This window comes from Anabrus simplex, chromosome 4 (genome assembly GCF_040414725.1).
Source record: "Anabrus simplex isolate iqAnaSimp1 chromosome 4, ASM4041472v1, whole genome shotgun sequence".
Lineage (NCBI taxonomy): Eukaryota > Metazoa > Arthropoda > Insecta > Orthoptera > Tettigoniidae > Anabrus > Anabrus simplex.
The window spans coordinates 61,005,933-61,027,272 of NC_090268.1; the positions used below are offsets into that span (position 1 = coordinate 61,005,933).

A 21,340-nucleotide genomic window follows, 5' to 3' on the forward strand; every position below is an offset into this window, starting at 1 on the left:
TTTATTCTGTCCCATGTCTGACAAGATGATTCGTCTTTCTTTAGTAGCAAATTTGGGAGCTTTGGCCGTACAAGTTGCCCGAAGTGTGCAAGAGATTCCTGGTTAGTGAGTTTAAACTGCCTTGCTCTTATCTTCTTGGTGACTTTTAGTTTTAGCCGTATTTTCATGGACAACAGATTATGGTCACTACCACATTCCGCTCCAGGAAAGGTCTTACAATCTAGAACAGATGTCTTCCAACGTTGTCTCACCAAGATGAAATCAATCTGATTCCTGACTCTATCACCAGGTGATATCCAAGTGTACAGGCACCTGGGATGGTGTTGGAAGAGGGTGTTGCAAACTACCATGTCATTGCCAACACAAAACTCCAGTAGCTGTTTTCCTCGTTCATTCCTTTCGCCTAGGCCATAATGACCAATCACAGATCTAATGTCAGTGTCTCCAGTAGTGTCCCTAATCTTAGCATTGAAGTCACCTTGGATTATTACTATTTCCCTGTTTGCAAACAGATTGATGGTATGTTCTAATAGTTCATAGAACTCTTCTATTTCAGCATCTGATGCTGTAGCTGTGGGAGCATAGACCTGGATAATATTAATCCTGCAAGGGGAAGCATTCAGTTTGATGGTAATGATTCTATCACTGATGGGTTCATAGCCTAGGACAGTATTGTTCAGTTTTTCAGGAACAACAATTGCAACACCATTTCGACTCATATCATCGCTTCCCGAAAAGTACACAGTATTCCTTCCATGAGTTACAAAATGCCCATGTCCTTTCCAATGAGTCTCACTAAGGCCAAGGATATCCACATCATGTGAACTCATTTTCTCTTTCTATTATTGCAAGTTTCCCTGGGTGTTGGGCACCACAGACGTTCCATGTTGCAATCCTTCTAATAACTCTCATAGAGAATTTACTTTGACGGAATAAAATAGGGGCTTCTCTTAATCCTGTCTCCCCCGGAGATCCGACTGGGAGACTTACTCTGGAACATTTGGAATTAAGCAAAGCCATCATGGGGTTGTTGAGGAAATAGTACAGTGGTGGTTTCCCGTTGCCTTCCACTGCCCCCAAATCCATTGGCTCACCGACCCAGTTTCCCGCTGGGGTTGGTTACCCAGCCGTCCACTGGGTTGCTCGGCTTAACAGGGGCACCGCGAGTAAGCTGGAAATTGGAGGATTGAGGTGAGAGAGGCTAAGAGAACTCTGTTGTTGAGTTCTTATATTCACATCATACCTCCATTTTTCCACAGTCTCAAGATGATTGTAGACTCTCCCTAGGTTACTTCCTTTCAGTGTGATTTTGTGGTTGTATTTACTGTAAGGACATAATGATGCAAGTTTGACCTTCCGTAGCTGTGTAGAACCATTGGACACTTGAAAAAAGGGCACTATCATGGGCCAAACAACAAGCAGTCAGCCCTTCTCCTCCCACCGTGGCGAACCTCAGCCTCCACTATATATTAAAGTAGAATTGCGACACCACTCCATTTCACTAGAACTTCAAAGCCATCAGTCATTCAGAACCCTTGAAAATGCTGAACACAGTTTTTGGTTAAACATTGGGACAATCATATGCTCGTGGACCACAGCCTACAAACCCAGAAGATAGAGATTGTTTAATTTAGTCTTCCTAATCAATCAGAAGAAAGTAGCAAGGACTGTTAGAAAGTCATAGTTTTATAATGTGAATATTTTTTTGTTTGCTTTCCTTCAATGAAATTTTATTTGTAGGTTAAGTTTGTTGTACTCTTCTTAAGATATTCTAGTTTTGTACTCCTTTGCTTTAATAGTTTGGTTCCAGTTGCACTAGTGTCTAAAAGTTGAGCTTAACCATAAAAACAGAAAAATGGATGGTATATAATAGTACAGAAAGTAATTTGCATCACTTGTACTCATAAAATAGATCAGGGGTGCTGCCAGTACCAAATAGACATGGTCAAAAAGGAAACAACGATGCAGTAAACCCAGAAATTCACATTCATCATTGTCCTTTCACTGTGAATAGTGTGTGATTTTGTGGTTATTTTTACTGTAAGGACATAATGATGCTAGTTGGACCTTCCTTAGCTGCGTAGAACCATTGAACACTTGAGAAAAGGGCACACACAACTGCTTTGAGTGTGTCACAAAGCATCATTTCTAGGTTTTGGAAGCAGTTCAGAGACTCTGAGATGTCGATCATAGGCCATGGTGGTCATGTACTCCATGAAGAGAATGTCACAGCGGGACTGATGCCTGTTCCTAACTGCGCGAAGAAATAGTCTGATAATCCTGACTTTACGTCTGATCTTAGAGGATCGAATCAAGGAGGACAAGCCCACGTACATGGCATTCATAGATCTAGAAAAGGCATTCGACAATGTTGATTGGACCAAGCTATTTAAGATTCTGAAGGTGATTGGGATCAAATACCGAGAACGAAGAATTATCTGCAATCTGTATAAAAATCAGTGTGCAGTGATAGGAATCGAGGGCTTTGAAAAATAAGCAGCAATCCAGAAAGGAGTGAGGCAAGGCTGCATTTTGTCCCCCTCCTTTTCAGTGTTTACATAGAACAGGTAGAAAAGGAAATCAAAGAAGAATTTGGAAAGGAAATCAAAACCTTGAGATTTGTCAATGATATTGTTATTTTATCTGAGACTGCAGAAGATCTCGAGAAGCTGCTGAATGGTATGGACGAAGTCTTGGGTAAGGAGTACAAGATGAAAATAAATAAGTCCAAAACAAAAGTAATGGAGTGCAGTCAAATGAAGGCAGATGATGCAGGAAATATTAAATTAGGAAATGAAGTCTTAAAGGAAGTAGATGAATTTTGTTACTTAGTTATTAAAATAACTAACGATGGCAGAAGTAAGGAGGACATAAAATGCAGATTAGCACAAGCAAGGAAGAGCTTTCTTAAGAAAAGAATATTGCTCACTTCAAACATTGATATAGGAATTAGAAAGATGTTTTTGAAGACTTTTGTGTGGAGCGTGGCATTGTATGGAAGTGAAACATAGATGATAACTGGCTCAGAAAGAAAGAGAAAGGAAGCTTTTAAAATGTGGTGTTACGGAAGAATGCTGAAGGTGAGATGGATAGATCGAATCACAAATTTGGCTAAATTTGACGAGAAGAAGAGATAGAATGATAGGACACATCTTAAGACACCCAGGACTTGTTCAGTTGTTTTGAAGGAAGTGTAGGTGGTAAGAATGGTAGGAGTAGACCATGGTATGAATATGACAAGCAGATTAGAGCAGATGTAGGATGCAGTAGTTAAGTAGAAATGAAAAGGTTAGCACAGGATAGGGTGGCATGGAGGGCTGCATCAAACCAGTCTATAGACTGGTGACTCAAACAACAACAACTGAAAAACAGCAATCCACAGAGCCTGTAGCCATCTCAGAGTTTCTAGGCAAACTATGTACCCGAGGTTCAGGCAAGAAGTCTGTATGTCAAAACATCCATCAGTGTGCGTACCAAAGACTCGTACGTAAACAAGCCTCTTTATAATGGTATTAGCAGCTTAGAATGTGGATCTTTTATCACTAGAGAAATATTCTCTTTTACAGATGAGTAAACAAAATTATTTCCATCATTCAACAGCCCAGAGAGGATGTGACATCCTGGGAATATCTTTGAAAGGGATCTGCATCATGTTAGTGATGTGTATGTGGTTAGGCATCATGCTTAATGGGCATACAGAGCTGCTCATCACTTCTTGTGGTACTGACAATATGCAGAACCAAGACAGGGTATTGCTTCACAAGACAAGTTTTCCAAGTTGTGGTCAGTCCAGACTTCAGGAACGGTATTGCACATATCCATCAAGCCGCCTTTGTGGATGAGTAAAGATATTCACCACACCGAATTACAGCAAGGTCTTCAGATTTGAACCCAGTAGAGTTTGCTTGGAATGCATTAAAGAAATTCGTTGAAGCCTGTCACCTCCACTAAGGACACTTTAAGATTTCTCCGCTGCTCTTTGTGAAGAATGGGATCAGCTTCCTGAAAGCTCTTAAACCACCTCATGGTGAGCAGTGTGTGTGTAGTTGCTAGTGGTAACTGCTTACCCTTTTCACCATCTTGTGAAAGTGTTTGATACTTTTTGGCCATATATACTCTTCAGACAAAAAATAGGTTTCTATTAGAGAACAAAATATCAATTAATCAAAAATGATAATCTCCATGTTTCACAGTCTTCAAAATTCCAGCGTTTTGTCTCAGTGTGGCAGGGGGTTGTCTGTTGGATTACCACGTCTTTCCAAGACTGACCAATACACTGTTGAGACACCACTGCAAGTTTCCTTTGTAGCACAATGCCGTGACTATGTATTAGGGGGAGATAAGTATCATATACTGGTACAGTATAAGTAACCATAACACTGCCTGCCTGGTTGTCATGATCGTTAAGGCATCAAGTCTCTATGGTCTGACACTGGTTCAACTCCCATTGGTGGAAATTTTTTCCACCATCAGAATGATTGCCGACAGGGTAGGAGAGGGGGTGGTATAAAATTTCTAATCAATAGATTCTATTCCAAACCTTTGCAGAGTTTTGATATAGGGTCAGGGCATATGATGTTGCCGAAGGTGATTCGTCTGTTGGATGGGGACATTAAGCCTTGAGTAGATCCCTTGTTGTTATTCGGCAGGAGTACGCTACGTGCTGACACCGGGTTTTTACCCTCTCTCTACTTCAATCATCTCACACCAAGATGTGCAGATGGGCGTCAAGATAGAAAGACCTGAACCAGGCAAGTCAAAGTTGTCCTCAGACATGCCCGCCACTAACAATCGTAACACTGAATTTTTGAAGATTGAGACATCAGTACACAATCATTTTTGATCAACCGATATTCTCAGTGGTGAAACAAATTATGGTTTCCTACTGGAGATCTTATTTTGATTAGTAGAAGCCTAGGTATAGTCCGCGCACCTTTTAACGATATTTCTTTGTACGGGGTGGAGGAGTAAGGAGGGAGCTCTCCCAGTTCCGGTAATACTGCCAACTGAATGAAAATGAAATCTGAATTGAATCGATAATATGATCGATCGATATGAATGTTCTAAACCTTTATTATCTTAAGCCAACAACTGTGTCACACACATATTATATAACATTTCTCGATGCGAATCTTGTTCCCAGCATGAATTCTATAGTTTGGCTTTGCTGTGTAAACAACAACAGTACTAGTACGTAAAGTGTACGCCAGATGTCGCACAGTGATGCATAAGCGATTCATAGTTTGTGTTTCAAAGGTTGCCAATACGAATCTCGAAAAGATACCCGAGGTCGACCTATTCGTCACTAGGGTGTCCATGTATCGCTAAAAGGTGCGCGTACGGTAGGCATTTCTAGTTAAGTGGAGATACCTATCTCTTCTCGTGCACTGTCATTGCATTGTGCTACAAAGGAGGATTGCAATGGTGTCTTAACAGTGTACTAGCTAGCATCTTCAAAAATTGTGGCAATCTGCCTGACTGGGATGAAACACTGGATTTTTGAAAATTGAGAAGCATGTAGGCCTATACTATCATTTATGATTGATATGTTCCCATATCATATAGATGTGTGTTCATAATGTTTTGCATTCGGTTGTATAGGCCTCCTAGATATATTATGATACACTTTTCCCCTGTTACTATGTCATTCTGAGATTTCATTGACAAAATACTTTAAAACTTCATAATTATGCTTAACTTTCAGACACGATTGTAAAATAAGAACACCATATTTAGACTTCAGTGATAGCTACAAATTTTGTGTACAGTAGGTGACATAGAAAGCACTACAATTATTTTTTTATTATATTTAGTGATCTTTATCATAAGTGGTTTGAGACTGATAACTAAAGATGTTCTTAGACCTTAAACCTTAAAATAAATCATCAATTCTTAGATCTTTTCATGTTTGTTTTGTGATATGTTCTTCTGAAATATTTCATATTAGATTGTTGTTTGATGTTTGTTCTATGATTCTGTCTAGTATAACTTCATAATGCCAAGCCAGAAGATAAATCTTCGTGACCGGCTTGAAGATAACCAGCTTGATCTTAGCATGTCAGATTTGGATGAAGTTCCAGTTCGTGATATTGTAAGTTGACCTTTATGGAAGTGCTTTTGATTATTGTGGTTAATAATCCTAACAGTTTTTGTTAGGAGAAGGGGCTTCTTGTCCACAATGCTGCAAACCCTAAAAAGGATTAAAAACTGCTTGTTTGAGAATTAAATATTCTTTTTAAAGTTAATTTACTTCCATTCTTCTTGGAAGCGTATACAGTATTTTTAGAATTCTTAGAATAGTACCTCACCATAAAATGGCTTTCTAAAAGTAAAACAGGAAAAATATACTGAGAAGATGAGTGGGTTGTTATTAGTTTTATGTGCATGCTTTTTTTTTTTTAGGTTTTTGAATCTCTAGCCATATCATCATCATCTTCCTTCCAAGTATTGGGCCATGTGACCCGTTTCGGTCTTGTATTTTACTTTTTGCAAGACTTGAATGAAATATACAGAATGTAAACATGGGCTATTGCTATGAAGATTGAAAGCTTTCTTTTTCAGTTCTTCCATAATATACTAATTCTTGGCATTAAATTCTAGTTTTTCTGTCTGTGAAATTTTCGGTAATTGGCGTTGTAACAATGTTGATGTCACACACCTGTCCCCACTTCTCCAACCAGGCATCCTATGACAAGTGCTGTCAGGGCTGCCATCAAGTGATGATAACTCCCTGCACAAGCCATAGGTTGCCTGGATGGAGGATTGGGGACAGTGGCAGCAATCAGTATCCCCCTCCATCCCCCCTGTCTTAAAATTGGTTTTCAGTGACTTCCACAACTGTTCTGGGTATGGATTTCAGGATCACAGAGTCACGCAAACTCAGTAGAATGATTCGCAGTCTGATGAATGTATCCTTCTCCTTGGATCTGGTTGTACATTTTCCTACCATTAGTATGTAGGCTTACTTTCATACCAGGAAATTAAAAGGATATTTTAAATAAATTATCCAAATCAATTGCAAGGAAAGAGAAATCAGATGTAGAGGCAGTACAATGTAAGAAACCTGTAGAAACTACCAAAAAGCAACAAAAATAATTCTCCACTACACATGCCATAACGTAACGACCGTTGACATTATTCGCCAAACAGTCGATTCATTGACAGATAAGAAGAAAGAAAATTAATAATTAGTGAGCACATCAAATTATCAACAACCACCCCTCTCGAGTAAGCTTAGTTATAAGAAATTTTTAGTGCCAAAGAAGATAAAATAGATCGCTCAATATTGCAATGGTGGACCTGGTGGTACATTTTGTGATATATGTTGCATATAATGCTTGCATATAAACATGACATAACCAGTCACTGTCAGCAATTTTGTCACTAACAATCACCTAGCTGTCTATACCAGTAATTTTTGCACTGAGTCGTAAGTATTAAGGTCGTTGCACAGCCTGATTGAACTCTAACCTAACCCTGTCACCAACAGTGCTTTCTGATAATCCAGATCCAAGTCAATCATTATCAGTAATTTTCACACGGACAGTAATTGTTATTGCTCAGATTTTTACATGTCATATTTTTATCCTGATTTAATTTTCCATGATTAAGTTCATTTAAGCATGTTTAAGAGCTTACTTTTAGTCATATTTGTGTATTATTTGACATTTCATCATAATATTGTTCTAAACAACATTTTATAATGCTTGTGCAGTTGTCTTAAGGGAAGTTTGGTTGGCAGCCTTCACTTGGTGGTAGTGGGATTTACTAGGAATGTGCTGTCATAGCTTGCAAGTGAAAGGCTCTATAGATTTACCTGTATCAGCATGAGCCTGTTTGAGATGCCAGTTTTCTTGTTCTGCAGAGTGGTAGAAAGGAATTTCAACCCCATACTGTCTATGCCCCTCCACAGCATCCGTTTGTATTTGCTAATGAATAATTCAGTATATGTCGTTTCAAGGTGCCTAAAGTAAAGTGCTCTGATAAAGCAAGGTTGCAAAATTTTGTTGAAGATTTCAGTGAAAAGTATTTTAGTACTGATGTTTTATTTTGTAAACTACGTGAGGTGAAAATTATGGCTGAGAAATATTTTACAGTGCAACAACATTGCAATACTCCTAAACACAAAAGCTGTGTAAACAGAGAATAAGCAGCGGAGAAAAGGAAGCGATTGCTGTTTGAAGAAACCACTCAGCAGCTCATCTGCATCGGGCAGTGAATCTTCTCAGTTTTCTAAGAATCTTCCTGAAATGATGGTTTCATCAAACTTTCCTTGATATATAAAGCAGAGGTACTTAATTTCCAAAAGTTTTTAAAGAATTGCCCCACGAACCTACTATGCTGGCGTAGCAGGGGGAGAGGTGATACTCCCACGTAGCACGTCCCAGGTGGCGGAATGGGGGTCCTAACTGGCTTGCCGGCAGACTTGAGGGAAAAAATGCCTCTCGCGGACCAAACACACAACCCCTCCCTGTAGGTGGGGAACACAGACGTAGAATACACCTGCAGTATCCTCTGCCTGTCGAAAGGGGCGACCAAGGGATGATCAAATCAGAACCATGGTACTACTTGTAATTAGTACCATCACGCAGGGAACACCATGAGTCGCTCTTACTTGCACGCAGTACCACTATGTTGTAAGTGATAAAAATCATTGTTATCCGTATTGAAGATACTGAATGTAGGATGCTAAAAGGTTTGTTTTGTCACCTTTCAGTACCACTATGCTAGGTACAAAATAGGTTTGTGATTAGTAGCGACAGTGTATGGCTCAGGATGCATTTTACAGTACCTGTGATTCGTACCCCTATATGAGCAACACCATGGTTCTGCCTTACCTATGCTTAGTACCCACTATGTGAGGAACACCACGGGATAGTGCGGGTCCCTATGGTTAGTCCACTTATGTGAAGAACGCCATAGGTTTGCGTTGCCTGTAAATAGCGCCGCAATGTGTGAAAGACCATAGGTCTGTGTTACATGTGCGAATTTCATTGCCTGTGAATAGTACCATAATGTGTGGAATACCGCGAGACTACGCTACTTTAGATTAGTACCGTAACATGACAAATAGCATCATTCTATTTTTCTAGCGATAAGTACCATTATGAGGGGCCGATGACCTGGATTTGGGACCCGTTTCGACTACACGCATCATTGATTCAGTATTGTGCTTTAGGAGCAGTCCCTTGGTCAGTAATACTATTGTTTAACTCCAGTTTGTGGGAATGTGGGGCATTGCGGGTCGGATCCGCTGATTGTTTTAACTTCATATCCATCCATTCATTCTTCGTCCTCATGTTTTCGAATTCTGGTCAGTGGAGGGTTATGGATTTTTAAATTATCATAATATTTTGCCTCTTTTTGTACCATTAGTGGCCAATGACCTAAATGTTAGGCCCCTTTAAACAACAAGCATCATCATCATCATCATCATCATCATCATCATCAAAGAACTGCCGGACTGAGTGGCTCAGATGGTTGAGGAGCTGGCCTTCTGACCCCAACTTGGCAAACTCGATCCTGGCTCAGTCCGGTGGTATTTGAAGGTGCTCAAATAAGTCTGCCTCGTGTTGGTAGATTTACTGTTTGGGTGGGAAAGACACATAGGTGCACGCCACTAGCCCAAAAACAAATGTACCTTACATGTGATCTATCTTGGAAACCACTCGATATAGGGCATCTGTCCATATGAAGTTCTTTGCTTCAAATGACTTCCTGTCATATCCCTGAATATTGAAGATTTCTCCTGGGACACCCTGTATAGATACGCTCTCTCTTCATCGATCACACTTTTTCTGGATTTGTTCTCTCAGCCTCAACAGGCTGCTTCCCATTCTGAAATAATTACACCTATTTAGCACTTCCTATATCTCACATGGATCTTCTTTTTCAAACTTTGGGCAACTCAATATTTTAAGTCTCTTCTGCTGTGGTGTAGATCGTGGTTCATCTATTGCCAAGTGAATCTTGTCTTTATCTTTGAGTATTGTAGATAGTGTGCTACAATATCCTTCTTTTCTTCTGATATTTCTCCACTTCACTGAGACTTGGATAGTTCCCTTTTTGTTTCACTGTGCTTTACACTTGCATTATTGTAATCAGACTCTGAATGATTGGTCCAGAAGACACTGCAAGTTTTCCTGGCACTGATGTAATACAGGGGGATGTCTTGTAGAGCCTTATCATATGTTCACTTGCTGTCCCAAATGCCTATGGTCACTGCTCCAGGGCTGGACAGATAAGCCGCTATGTAAACGTATCGAGGTCGGCTGCAAAGGTGTACTGTGTTACGTTCAGAAACAACACACAAAGCTTAAATGCTGTATTGCAAAGTGGTACAAAATTCAAGTTACAGAATATTTTCAATTCTAGGGAGGAAACTTTTGTTAAGAGAAAGTGAGAAATCCATGTAATAAAATTTCCGGTATAATAGAGAAATAAATACATATGAAGAATAGGACAGACTGCCAGAAAATTGAAGTGACTTCGAGATACTGCAAATTAGAGTAATATTTATTGTATTTGTTTTTACCTCTGAAGCAGCAGTTAAATACAATTAGTGGAATATAGGTTCAAATTAAGAAACATTTTGTAATATGTAACCTCTAATTGGCAGGTTTTATCCTGAAATGTAGGATAATCTTCTCTGTCCACATTGATCCCTGCTATCTTGCCTTCTATGATCAGTTGTATCAGTTGTATCAGGTGTACTTGGCATTTTGGAAGATGTGACCAAAAGAACTCCTTTCTTGCATTTTGAGAGACGACTTGGCATTCAGGAAAATTTCCCAGCACGAAGTCTGAAGTTACGGTTGCATGCAAGATGATTTAACTTCAGAAATACATCTCTTGCATTTGAAATAAATATGTAAACACACCCTGCAAATTAAATTTATTCAGTTAATTCAGTAATGAGAGCTGTAACATATTATATTTGTAATATACCTTGTGTCCTGTCCCTTCAGTTTATTGCTAATCATTCGTAGGCACCACAAAGTGAAACACTTACTCACTAAGCTGTTGATAAAAAAGGGATACAGTTGTTTTGAAGAAGTTAATGATTTAGATCAGACTGGAGCTAAAAGGTTCATGGATATTGTAGCCTTCAAGAAGAATTATAACACACTCTTAATCAGATATCCTACTATCAGAAATGAAACAACTGATTGACAGAGTGAAAAATGTTGAGCAGGGGAAAGAAAAAGAATATTGATGTAGGTTGCATTCCTTTCTTGAAGGAAAAATATCATGCACACTTCGGTGATCAAAACTTTGTTATCCATTGACTCTTGTTTAGAGCCTGGGAAACTATAGATCAATTTGTGGCCGATATTCTAACATCATTAGGAGTATATAAGAGTAGCCTGTGCTCTTTAGTGAAAGGCATTATTACTGACAGTATTGTAGTCTTTCAGCATCACATTTATTCAAATAAGGAGCATGCATGTTTTGATGAGGTGTGTTTACTAAACATAATCCTTGCCATGAGATGTTAAGTTCACAACGTGCCTGATTGTGATTAAGATGGAATGTACACAGTTGATTTTTTGGTGGTTTGAACCAAGTTAGTTGTTAGAGTAGTAGGCATGCAATTCTTTCAACACATCTGTAGTTGTTATACAATTCAGGAATTGGCTGTATACTCAGGATGTTCTCGTTCAGTGAAATGGTAAATTTCTCCCAATCAGCCTTCGTAAAACTATATCTTCTTTGAAAACAAACTGTCTGTGGTCGGATTGCAACATATTTCTAGTATATAACAGGATGGTGTTGAGTTCGAGGGATTGCTTGTCCCACTGATTTCACTGATAACTCAGATATGTGTTTGCTCATGGAGTTAATATGTGTATTATACCTATGCTTCCATCTTGCACTGTTGAATGCTGCTGGAAGTTTGTTTCCATGCAATGGAATGAGGTATCATGAATCTACCCGTTCTGCCACGGCCACTTTTGTTGGAATCTGGGTATCTCCATATTGTATTTTGACTGTCAAAATCGCCAACCACAAACTTGACCTATTAATGCTGGAAGTTACTAATCTGCACAAATGTAAAGGCTTTATAAACTTGATGTTACCGAACAATTACAGTACTGAGCTCTACCATAAGAGGTTCTATGTCTTCTATCACTGAAATTTCTGTGGAGAGAACCTGGATAATAGGTTTGGCAAAGATAGTACTGTCATATTGTCGATGAGGATGTTCAACCACTAAGCTCATGCCCTTGATTTTTGTATAGCGAAGATTCAAGTCTCGATGAGTTTCTTTAATGCATATTAAATCACATTCGTGATCGTGGCACATCTGACTTAATAACTCTTCCTTGTTAGGTGAAAGTCCTTCAGTATTGATCGAAATGATTGTCACTTTTGGTGCTGAAAAGGCTAGTTTTTTAATTATCCATATTTCTCATTGATTTGCTTCTGGATTGCTGACGTTCAGTTCAATACAGGAAATTCTAATCCATATACCTATGCAGGGGCACCACGTGCGTCAGTCGGCTTCACCCCCAGTTAAGCATAACAATAACTACTTAAATACCTTTTTGAATGATTTATTAGTTACTAGGACAATGTGTCTTTCACAAACATTTTGGTGTGCTGCATTGGAGAATATCAGTTTATTAAAATATTCTGGTACTTTTAAATCAAAATATTGCATTGCCATCATATGGAATTTGTGAAGGTGATTAGCATGTTGCTTGGGAAAATTGTGATTTACAAAGACTGTTGTGGATTGTATTTCAGCAATCATGTAAATGGATTCAGCATTATTTATGTTGGTGTGAGTAGTCACAGTTTTGAATACAGACGTGGATGTAAGTATTTGTACAGTAAGTAAAACATGTTACAGTTAGTGGCTTGTAAATCTATTAATATTTCATGTGCGTACTCTGTTCCCCTTGGGTAACATGTGAGATTTTCCATAATACTATAGATCAGCCACTAGCACAAGACTATTTGTGTATGAAGACAAGAAATGTTCACGTTGTAACGTCCAGTGCTTCCCGGATGGAAGTATTTGTACACTTGGCTGTGAACACGCAAACAATGGAACAAACTAGTTGTCTACCACACTCGGTCTCTCTCAGGTACTGACTGCGTGTTAAAAAAGCTGTATTGAGTGACTGGTGGGATAAAAGTGGTTCAGATGGGCCACAGAGGAAAGGAAACTCAGTGGATATGAGGTGACTAATTGTCTCATAACTCACAAAGGGAAATCGTATTACAAAATTGCAAATATTGTTGGGAGAAGTTGTTCAACTGAAGAGTTGTTCTTTGTTTACAAGTAATATTTCTCTAATCATTAAACAAGTAAAACTGTCTTGGAAGTCAGGCGAATACAAAGTATTGTTAAGTGATTTGAAGAATTGGACCTGGTAATAAACAAAGAAAGATTTGGCCACCCACAAAAAGTGACCACCAGAGAAACTAGCCACGTAATGCCTATGATCAGCAAGGGCTCAAAATCTGCATCTAGTGTGATATCTGCTTATAGATTCACAATTAAGTATTTATTTATTTTCCACCTAGTCGATACAATGATTGCTTAAGGCAATTTTTAATGGTCAAAAGTGGTACATGTTTCGTATATTATCAACATCTTCAACCACATAACACCGTTTAGATGAAAAATATATAAAAATTGACAAAGTAATGCTTTAGAGGAAGTGTCCTTAAAATTAACATAAGATTGACAAGATTAAAACAAACAAATAACTCAAGAGAAAATATATAAATTATTTCTACAATAGAAAGCAGTCGTCAAGGAAACACTTGTACAATATTCCATAGAGAAATTGTCCTAATAAATATTCTTTTCTTAATAATTCATGAAAAAAGATCAATTTATAAAATTAAAAATTATACAATTTATAAGTAATTATCGAAATGAAGAAATCCTGATATCACAGTGCGGCTCTTATTATTAATGTAGATGAAAATATAACTAATTCCTAGTTGTCAAATCTTATTAAGCCTGCTTTCCTTTGGAACAGTAACTCCTGTCATTCTTTCACAGTTTTGCGCCGGGTGTAATATTGATGATGCGTTCTTCCTTGCTCTTGCACCTGAGGAGGTGGAGGAGCGGGGGATATAGGTGTGTCAAGAACTTCTTTGCTGTCACCTATAGCTTCAACTGAGGAGGAATAAGTTGTAGGGCTATCTGTAGGTGGAGAAATTCCAATTCTTTTTTCTTGATCCTTCTCAAGCATTTTCAAATATACTAGAATTTGATAATATAATGGATTCTTATATTCTACAGCCTCATTAAGGTTATCATTTTTCTTTACAAGTTGGTCTAGATGAATGTACAGGTCTTCATATGTGTTCATTAAGCTGCCCTTTTTTAACTTTTTTATGATGGTCAGGTCTTGTTCTTGACTGCCACAGGTCATAAATTTACCAACATAGAACTATGGACACATTTGCTTATTTATGTGTTCTGAAAGAAAATTTGAAGAAAAGTTTAGAGAAACTGGGTTTGGGAAACAGTTACTACTTACAGGCACGACGACGATACAGCTGAGATTGTCTGACTACGGATGCTTTTTAATGCGCCCCACACCTTAAAAACACAAGCACAGTCCTGCGATCTAATTCTACAAGCACCTCGGGAGTGGACTGGAAAGAATAGTATGGAAATAAATCATCTCTAGTAAATCTCACCTAAAAGAATTGCTGCTGAAGTTATGGCATAATATTAGATCAGACAAAACTGGAAATCTGGTGCACACTACGAGTATGAGCATGAAAATGAGTGAAGCAATTAACAAGATGAAATAGGCACACTAAGTACTGAGGGACAGAAAACATTTTTTTTTTCCAAGAAGGTTAATGTTACATGAGTGCACGAATACTTTTGTCTGGCTTAAAACTCGTATTGAGAAGAGGATTGTTTGTTTTTTTTGTATAAAGAATATTAAAATTGTATCATTACTCTATCCATACATTGTCATCTTCATGCATATCAGAAGTATTTTTCTTTGTACTTGAGAGTTTCACAAATAAATATTTGGTTGTTTCCTAGTGACTGTACGGATACACCCATGTCTGTATTTTGTTAATGCCTATCCAATGCAGGCATCATTATTAATTTTAACTTTTTCCCTATTTTTGGAGCTACAGATATAACTGAATAGGAATGTGTTGCTGTATCCTTTCACTGCACTATAGAGTAATATGCATTTTCCAAGTTCCTTTAACATCAATTTAATTATATGATTCATTTATTTCAACTAATGTCTAGATTTAAAATTTATACATTACTGAAAGACTCCATGAACGATCTTGATGATGATGATGATGATGATGATGCTTGCTGTTTAAACGGGCCTAACATCTAGGTCATCGGCCTGACTATCTTAATTTGCTTTGGAAATTGTCTATAGATCTATCATTTGGCTTTCATTGAATCTATCAAATGGCTTTCAATGGATTTGGCAATAGCATGTACAAATATTAACATTCTTGTTTACAAATAATGCTTTAATCATCAAACAAGTAAAACTGACATGGAAGTCATTGTCACCTACACCAATAGCACAGTGATTTTTAATTTTTGTTAAATGAGTTAAAAATCAACATTTAAGTAATTGTAGAAGTTTCTCTCAGTAAACCTCCAAGTTATTGTCTCCATGTTTCATAGATTTTATTGTCTTGTAGAATTGGAGTAAAAGAGTGATTTACCTCACCAAGGACACAAAAGTTGCATACAGGGAAAGGTTAGAATGATTTTAATTTTTTTAAAGCAACTTCATCAAGGGCAAGAGCTGTTCATTATAGTGCTATAGACTGGTAAGTGCTCTGGTGGAAACTGGAAAAAAACTAAAGGCAGAAGTGGTAAAGGGCAGCAATGGGGAGGGGGGATACACAGTAGTAATTGTTTTTTAAGCGGACTAACATTGATGTTGTCAACCCCTAGATGGAAAGGAATGGGCATGGTGGAACTATCTATTAATCTAATAACATGAAGCATGATGATATTCCCGATTCTCACAGTACTGGAAAGGGAGGGAGAGGCATATATTATATTGATGCTTATGACAGTGAAGCATTCAAAGAGCGTTGAAGGGGTAAGTATTGGGTGGGGGAGCGGCAGAGGCTGTTAAGTTTACTTATGTGATTGTTGATCTATACTGGGAGAGATGTAGGAGTGAATCCATACAGTTGGTTAATGTTGGTGCATTTAATGCCCTAATGTCCTGTTCCTTTATCTTGAAATTAATTGCTATTACTAGTAACTCAAGTGTGTTTCTGTATTTAAAGTAAGGGTGATTACTTTGTTCCAGGCTCAGATCAAGAAGGCAACATCCTTAGATCTTTCCAATAATAGACTTACTAGTCTTGGGGTAAGTAAGTTGCGTCTTAATTAAATTTGCATTAGTTCTTTGAGAATGAAGAGTTGAGATGTCGTGTCTGGTATGAAGTACTGATTAAAGATCACCAGCTTTGATTTTGTTGGTACTTTGGGATCCTAGAGGAGTGTTCGTACTTGCTGGTAAAAGTGAGAGCTCTTCTGCACTCTATTTGCCACCACCTTTGTGGCTAGTGTATCTCAAGATATTACACTGCCGAGGTATGTAAAGCTTTCCACACTTTCTAAGTGGATAGTTTCCTAGTATGATGTTTATTGCCATCACTACTGTTTTGAGTTCGCTTATCTTGAGATTGAACTCCTGGAACTTAACTGTCCATTCATTGAGTCTTGACTGTACTTGTTCCTCAGTTTCTCCCCAGATCATGACATCATCAGCAAACGCCATTGCATTTAGTTCACCAGAGGTTTTCTTGATGTTCTTCACTGTGTCATCCATGATGGTGATAAACAATAAAGGACCGAGCTCGATAGCTGCAGTTGCTTTAGTGCGGCCAGTATCCATTATTTGGGAGATAGTGGGTTCGAACCCCACTATCGGCAGCCCTGAAGATGGTTTTCCGTGGTTTCCCATTTTCACACCAGGCAAATGCTGGGGCTGTACCTTAATTAAGGCCATGGCCGCTTCCTTCCAACTCCTAGGCGTTTCTGTGGCGGTGCGACATCAAGCCACTAGCAAAAAAAAAAAATTTTAAAAAATAAAAAATGGGGGGGATAGTGAACTGCCTTGCTGGACTCCACTTTCGGTCTTGAACCAAGATGAATGTCAGTCACACAAGCGCACAGCTGGTACAGTTCTCATACAGCATCTGAACTTTCCTCACCAGTCCCCCTGGCACATTTCTTTTTCTCGGGCATTCCCATATCTTCTCTCTTGCAATGCTGTCATATGCCTTCTCAATGTCAAGGAAAACCATAAACAGATCTTTGCCTTTTCCCCAATATTTTTCCATTAACATATGGGCACTGAAGATTAGGTCTGTTGTGGACCTGTTAGGCCTGAAGCCATACTGTTCCTCTTCAAACTGTGGCTCTAAGAGGCATGAAGCTTCCCTCCTTTATGCAGTCTCCTTTCAATGGACATGAGGTGAATGACAAGATTGGCGGCGATTATAGTGCTGGGCGTCATGATTAAAGCAGCAGGAGTCCCGGGTTTACAATGGTTACATAGAGTGCTCAATGCAGTTTGGAAAGATGGGAAGGGTGTCATTATCCCCCTGTTTAAGAAAGGAAATCACCAAAAATGCTCCAACTACTGGGGAATAACACTCCTTTCTCATGAGCTTAAGATTCTTGAGAAAATCGTAGGAGCGGATTGCGAGTCATTTTAGAGTCGCAGTTTGAAGAGGAACAGTATGGCTTCAGGCCTAACAGGTCCAGAACAGATCTAATCCTCTGTGTCCATATGTTAATGGAAAAATATTGGGAAAAAGGCAAAGATCTGTTTATGGTTTTCCTTGACATTGAATTGTTCTATTAAGCTACTGAAGCATGCCTTCTTGGTCTGTTGGCTAATAGCTACTTTGAAGGTTTTCTTTTTACAAGTTGTTTTACGTCGCACCGACACAGATAGGTCTTATGGCAACGATGGGACAGGAAAGGGCTAGGAGTGTGGGAAAGAAGTGGCCGTGCCCTTAATTAAGGTACAGCCCCATAATTTGCCTGGTGTGAAAATGGAAAACCACGGAAAACAATCTTCAGGGCTGCCAACAGTGGGGTTCGAACCTACTATCTCCCGAATACTGGATACTGGCCGCACTTAAGCGACTGCAGCTATTGATCTCAGTACTTTGAAGTTAATATTTTTGTAGAGTTATAAAAATTCAAATCCTGATAATGACTTAATTGTACTAATGCAGTTGTCTTTGTTATTGCTAAAAGGCTTCTTGTTAAGAGTATCAACTATAGTATGCGTTGTCGCCATATATACCGCAATTTGAATGCAGTATTTTCTTTTGCATATTTATGCTGTATTTAAACTGTTTATGAAAGTATGAATTTTGTCTATAAATATTTTTGCTTAGTTAGAATGTAATGTGTTAAAATGTTGCAGAAAAATTTTGCCACTCTAACACACATTGTGAAGTTAGACTTGAGTAAGAACCAGCTTAAGGAGCTGCCAGAAAACTTTGGTGATTTGGTGCAACTCAAACATCTCGATTTATATAGCAATCAGGTAAGAGGAAATTACTTCATTTTTAAATCGACAAGGGCAAATTAGGTTCTTGGGATGCAGAGGTTTTCAAGTTTCATTTTTTTTTTTTTATACATAAGAGTTACTGGATGAAGAAGTACACTGTCAAGGTTTACTTTACAAGATAATGTTTGACTCGTGCAAACTGTTAATAACTAACTTAACAGAAATTCTCTTTCCAGTCATATGGAAAAATTGTTGAATGTTGTCTTTACACACTGTATTTAAAAATTTTACCTACCTTCTTTGGTGACATTTTCTCACCCTTGCTGATGAGCATATTTTTATTAAATTCCCATGTCAGAATTAAAGAGTTTTCATTGTCATTTGAATGATCAGATTCTTACTACTAGTGACAAGAGTATATAGTGAAACATCATTAGTATGTTCTGCATTAAGACGTTATCTCACTTAGCACATAGTAAATTCAAAGCCCTGATTGCCATCTTATTAAATCTGTACAAAATACCTCTCTTATTGCGTAACAAGTTTTTACTGTTACTGCTTAGTATGATTACATTTTTAGCAGCCCTAAAAATGGCCTTGTCATCTCTTGTGAATTTCCAGCACAGATAAAGGCCCTCGCCACAGGAGGCAAGTCAGGGAAAGTTGCAGATAACAGGAAAAGAGATTGAATTCCTAGACTTTAAAAAAGAATGCTATTTGTTCGGGGCGTCGACCTATGAAGATCTTTTTTCCCCTACTTGCACCATATGTGAGGAACCTACATGTATTATGTAAATGGCGGAAGTGTAAAGTGTTGAATGAGAGGAAAGGAACGTTAAGGACAACACAAACACGCAGTCGCCAGGCCAGGGATATTAATCCTTTACAATTAAAAACCTCTGACCCAGCCGGGAATCGAACCCGGGGCGGCAGGGTGACAGGCGGACACGTTGTCCCCTACACCACGACTTCGCGGGGTGAATTGCATCCTCAGGAAACAAGCTATTGGCATCAAGGAAGTTCAGTTTTGTTTGCCAGTTAGCTGTTAGATTGCTGAATAACGCAGTGGACCTGCTTGTACTCGTATTATGCATTTGAATCAGAACTTTATTCTCTGTTGAGCTGTTCAGTGAAGGGTAGTGAATATTTGCTGTGTGATAGCTTACGTCATTTTTTAAAATTGCTTTGTCGTACCGACACAGAGGTCTTATGGCAACGATGGGATAGAAAGGGCTAGGAGTGGGAAGGAAGCAGCCTTGGTCTTAATTAAAATAAGCCCCAGTATTTGCCTGGTATGAAAATGGGAAACCACAGAAAAAACATATTCACATATGGATTAGGAACTTAATCGTGAAAAGTTGAGTAGTGAGGTGTGCATGTTTGTTTTGTGATAGCCTAGTCTTCTCAGTCTTCTTGTATGGCGCAGAGACATGGACCATCCTTAAACGTGATCGTGAACTGATAGAAAGCTTCGAAATGTGGTGCTGGAGGTAAATGTTGAGGATTCCTTGGACAGCTCATCGCACGAACACATCAATCCTGAACCAACTTCAGATAAAAGTTTGTATATCGCGTAAGGTCTCCCAGCGGATTGTACGCTACTTTGGACATATAATGCGCCGAGATGGTAGTCTTCAAAAGTTGATTGTTGAGGGCAAAGTCCAGGGAACCAGATAATGAGGACGAGTACCAACACGATGGGTTGACATGGTGAACGGCCCCCTACAGAGTTCTCTCAGAGTAACCACATTGAAAGCTTTAGATAGGGAAGAATGGCGGAGTATGGTTCATCGGCTAAATAGCTGAATTTTATGATAGTCACGACGCCTCGGTCATGAGGCAAAACGAAGAAGAAGAAGAAGAAAAGAAGAAAGTTATGGATACAGAAGGTCATGAAATTGCTTACTAATAAGAACAAAATTAAAATCCTCCAGGAAGATTCCAAGATACGTGCGTAGAGTTGGCGCACATGTTTAAATTTTGCTCTTTTGGCTCGGGTTGCTTGAAACTAACACCGGGTATTGCTCAAGTGGTGTTGTGCTTCAAATTGCAACCAAAGCAATTCAATCGCACATGGACGAGTGTGACCTCCGAGTAATTCATGCTCGAAGAGTGTGATCAAACAACAATTTTTAATAACCGTCTGGTCTGAAATACAAGGCTTCAACTGACAGATCAACATTACATTTGTTTTAGAAAGGGTGTGACCTGCAGTAATATGTTAATACAGTAGAACCTCGATTATACATTCCCGGAAACTACATTTTCCTGTATTCTCCGTTCAAATTACGTGGTCCGCGAGCATCCCAATTAAATCACATAGTAAAAATCCTGTATTATCCGTTCCTCGAAGAAACGATTTCCCGGATCAACCATCCAGAGATTTCAGTCCAATTAATCCTAAATCCTCGATCACACGTTTTTCAAGAAACTTTATCTCACGAAAGGACGGCTATGACATACTTACGGATTTTGGTGTTAATGTCCCGTCGTTGCAATAATTAGAGGAAGTACCTACTGTACTGGAAAAGCGATCGGCGGTGCACTTGTATTAGGGACCATCTTAGCATCGCATTCAGGTGGTATGGTTTAGAGAATCCTCAGAAATCATAAAGCAGAGAGTGACCACAACAAAAGTTTCTAGCATTTCGCACTCGTACCGACTTGTACAGCGAGCGTGCTTTCCAGCTGAGCTCAAGGTCATGAATAACCATAATTTCTGAAGTTTTGATGATACTTTTTCTCTTTCCAGTTTTATTGTGATTAGTGACGGGCAGAATCGAATATAATGCATTCGAGAATTTTCGAGAATTAATATTTAC

At 38.7% G+C, this 21,340-nt stretch overlaps 1 protein-coding gene across 3 annotated transcripts in view; it reads left to right on the plus strand.

The window, feature by feature from the left end:
- The window catches only part of LOC136871616 (leucine-rich repeat-containing protein 59), a 101,649-nt gene that overhangs the window by 19,829 nt on the left and 60,480 nt on the right, over positions 1-21,340 (plus strand). For all 3 annotated transcript variants that reach the window (XM_067145079.2, XM_067145080.2, XM_067145081.2), the window contains exons 2-4: positions 5,984-6,091; positions 16,293-16,352; positions 18,432-18,554. In XM_067145079.2, the coding sequence (XP_067001180.2) occupies positions 5,996-6,091; positions 16,293-16,352; positions 18,432-18,554 (279 nt within the window). In that variant the 5' untranslated portion in view covers positions 5,984-5,995. The remainder of the gene's footprint in view (positions 1-5,983; positions 6,092-16,292; positions 16,353-18,431; positions 18,555-21,340) is intronic.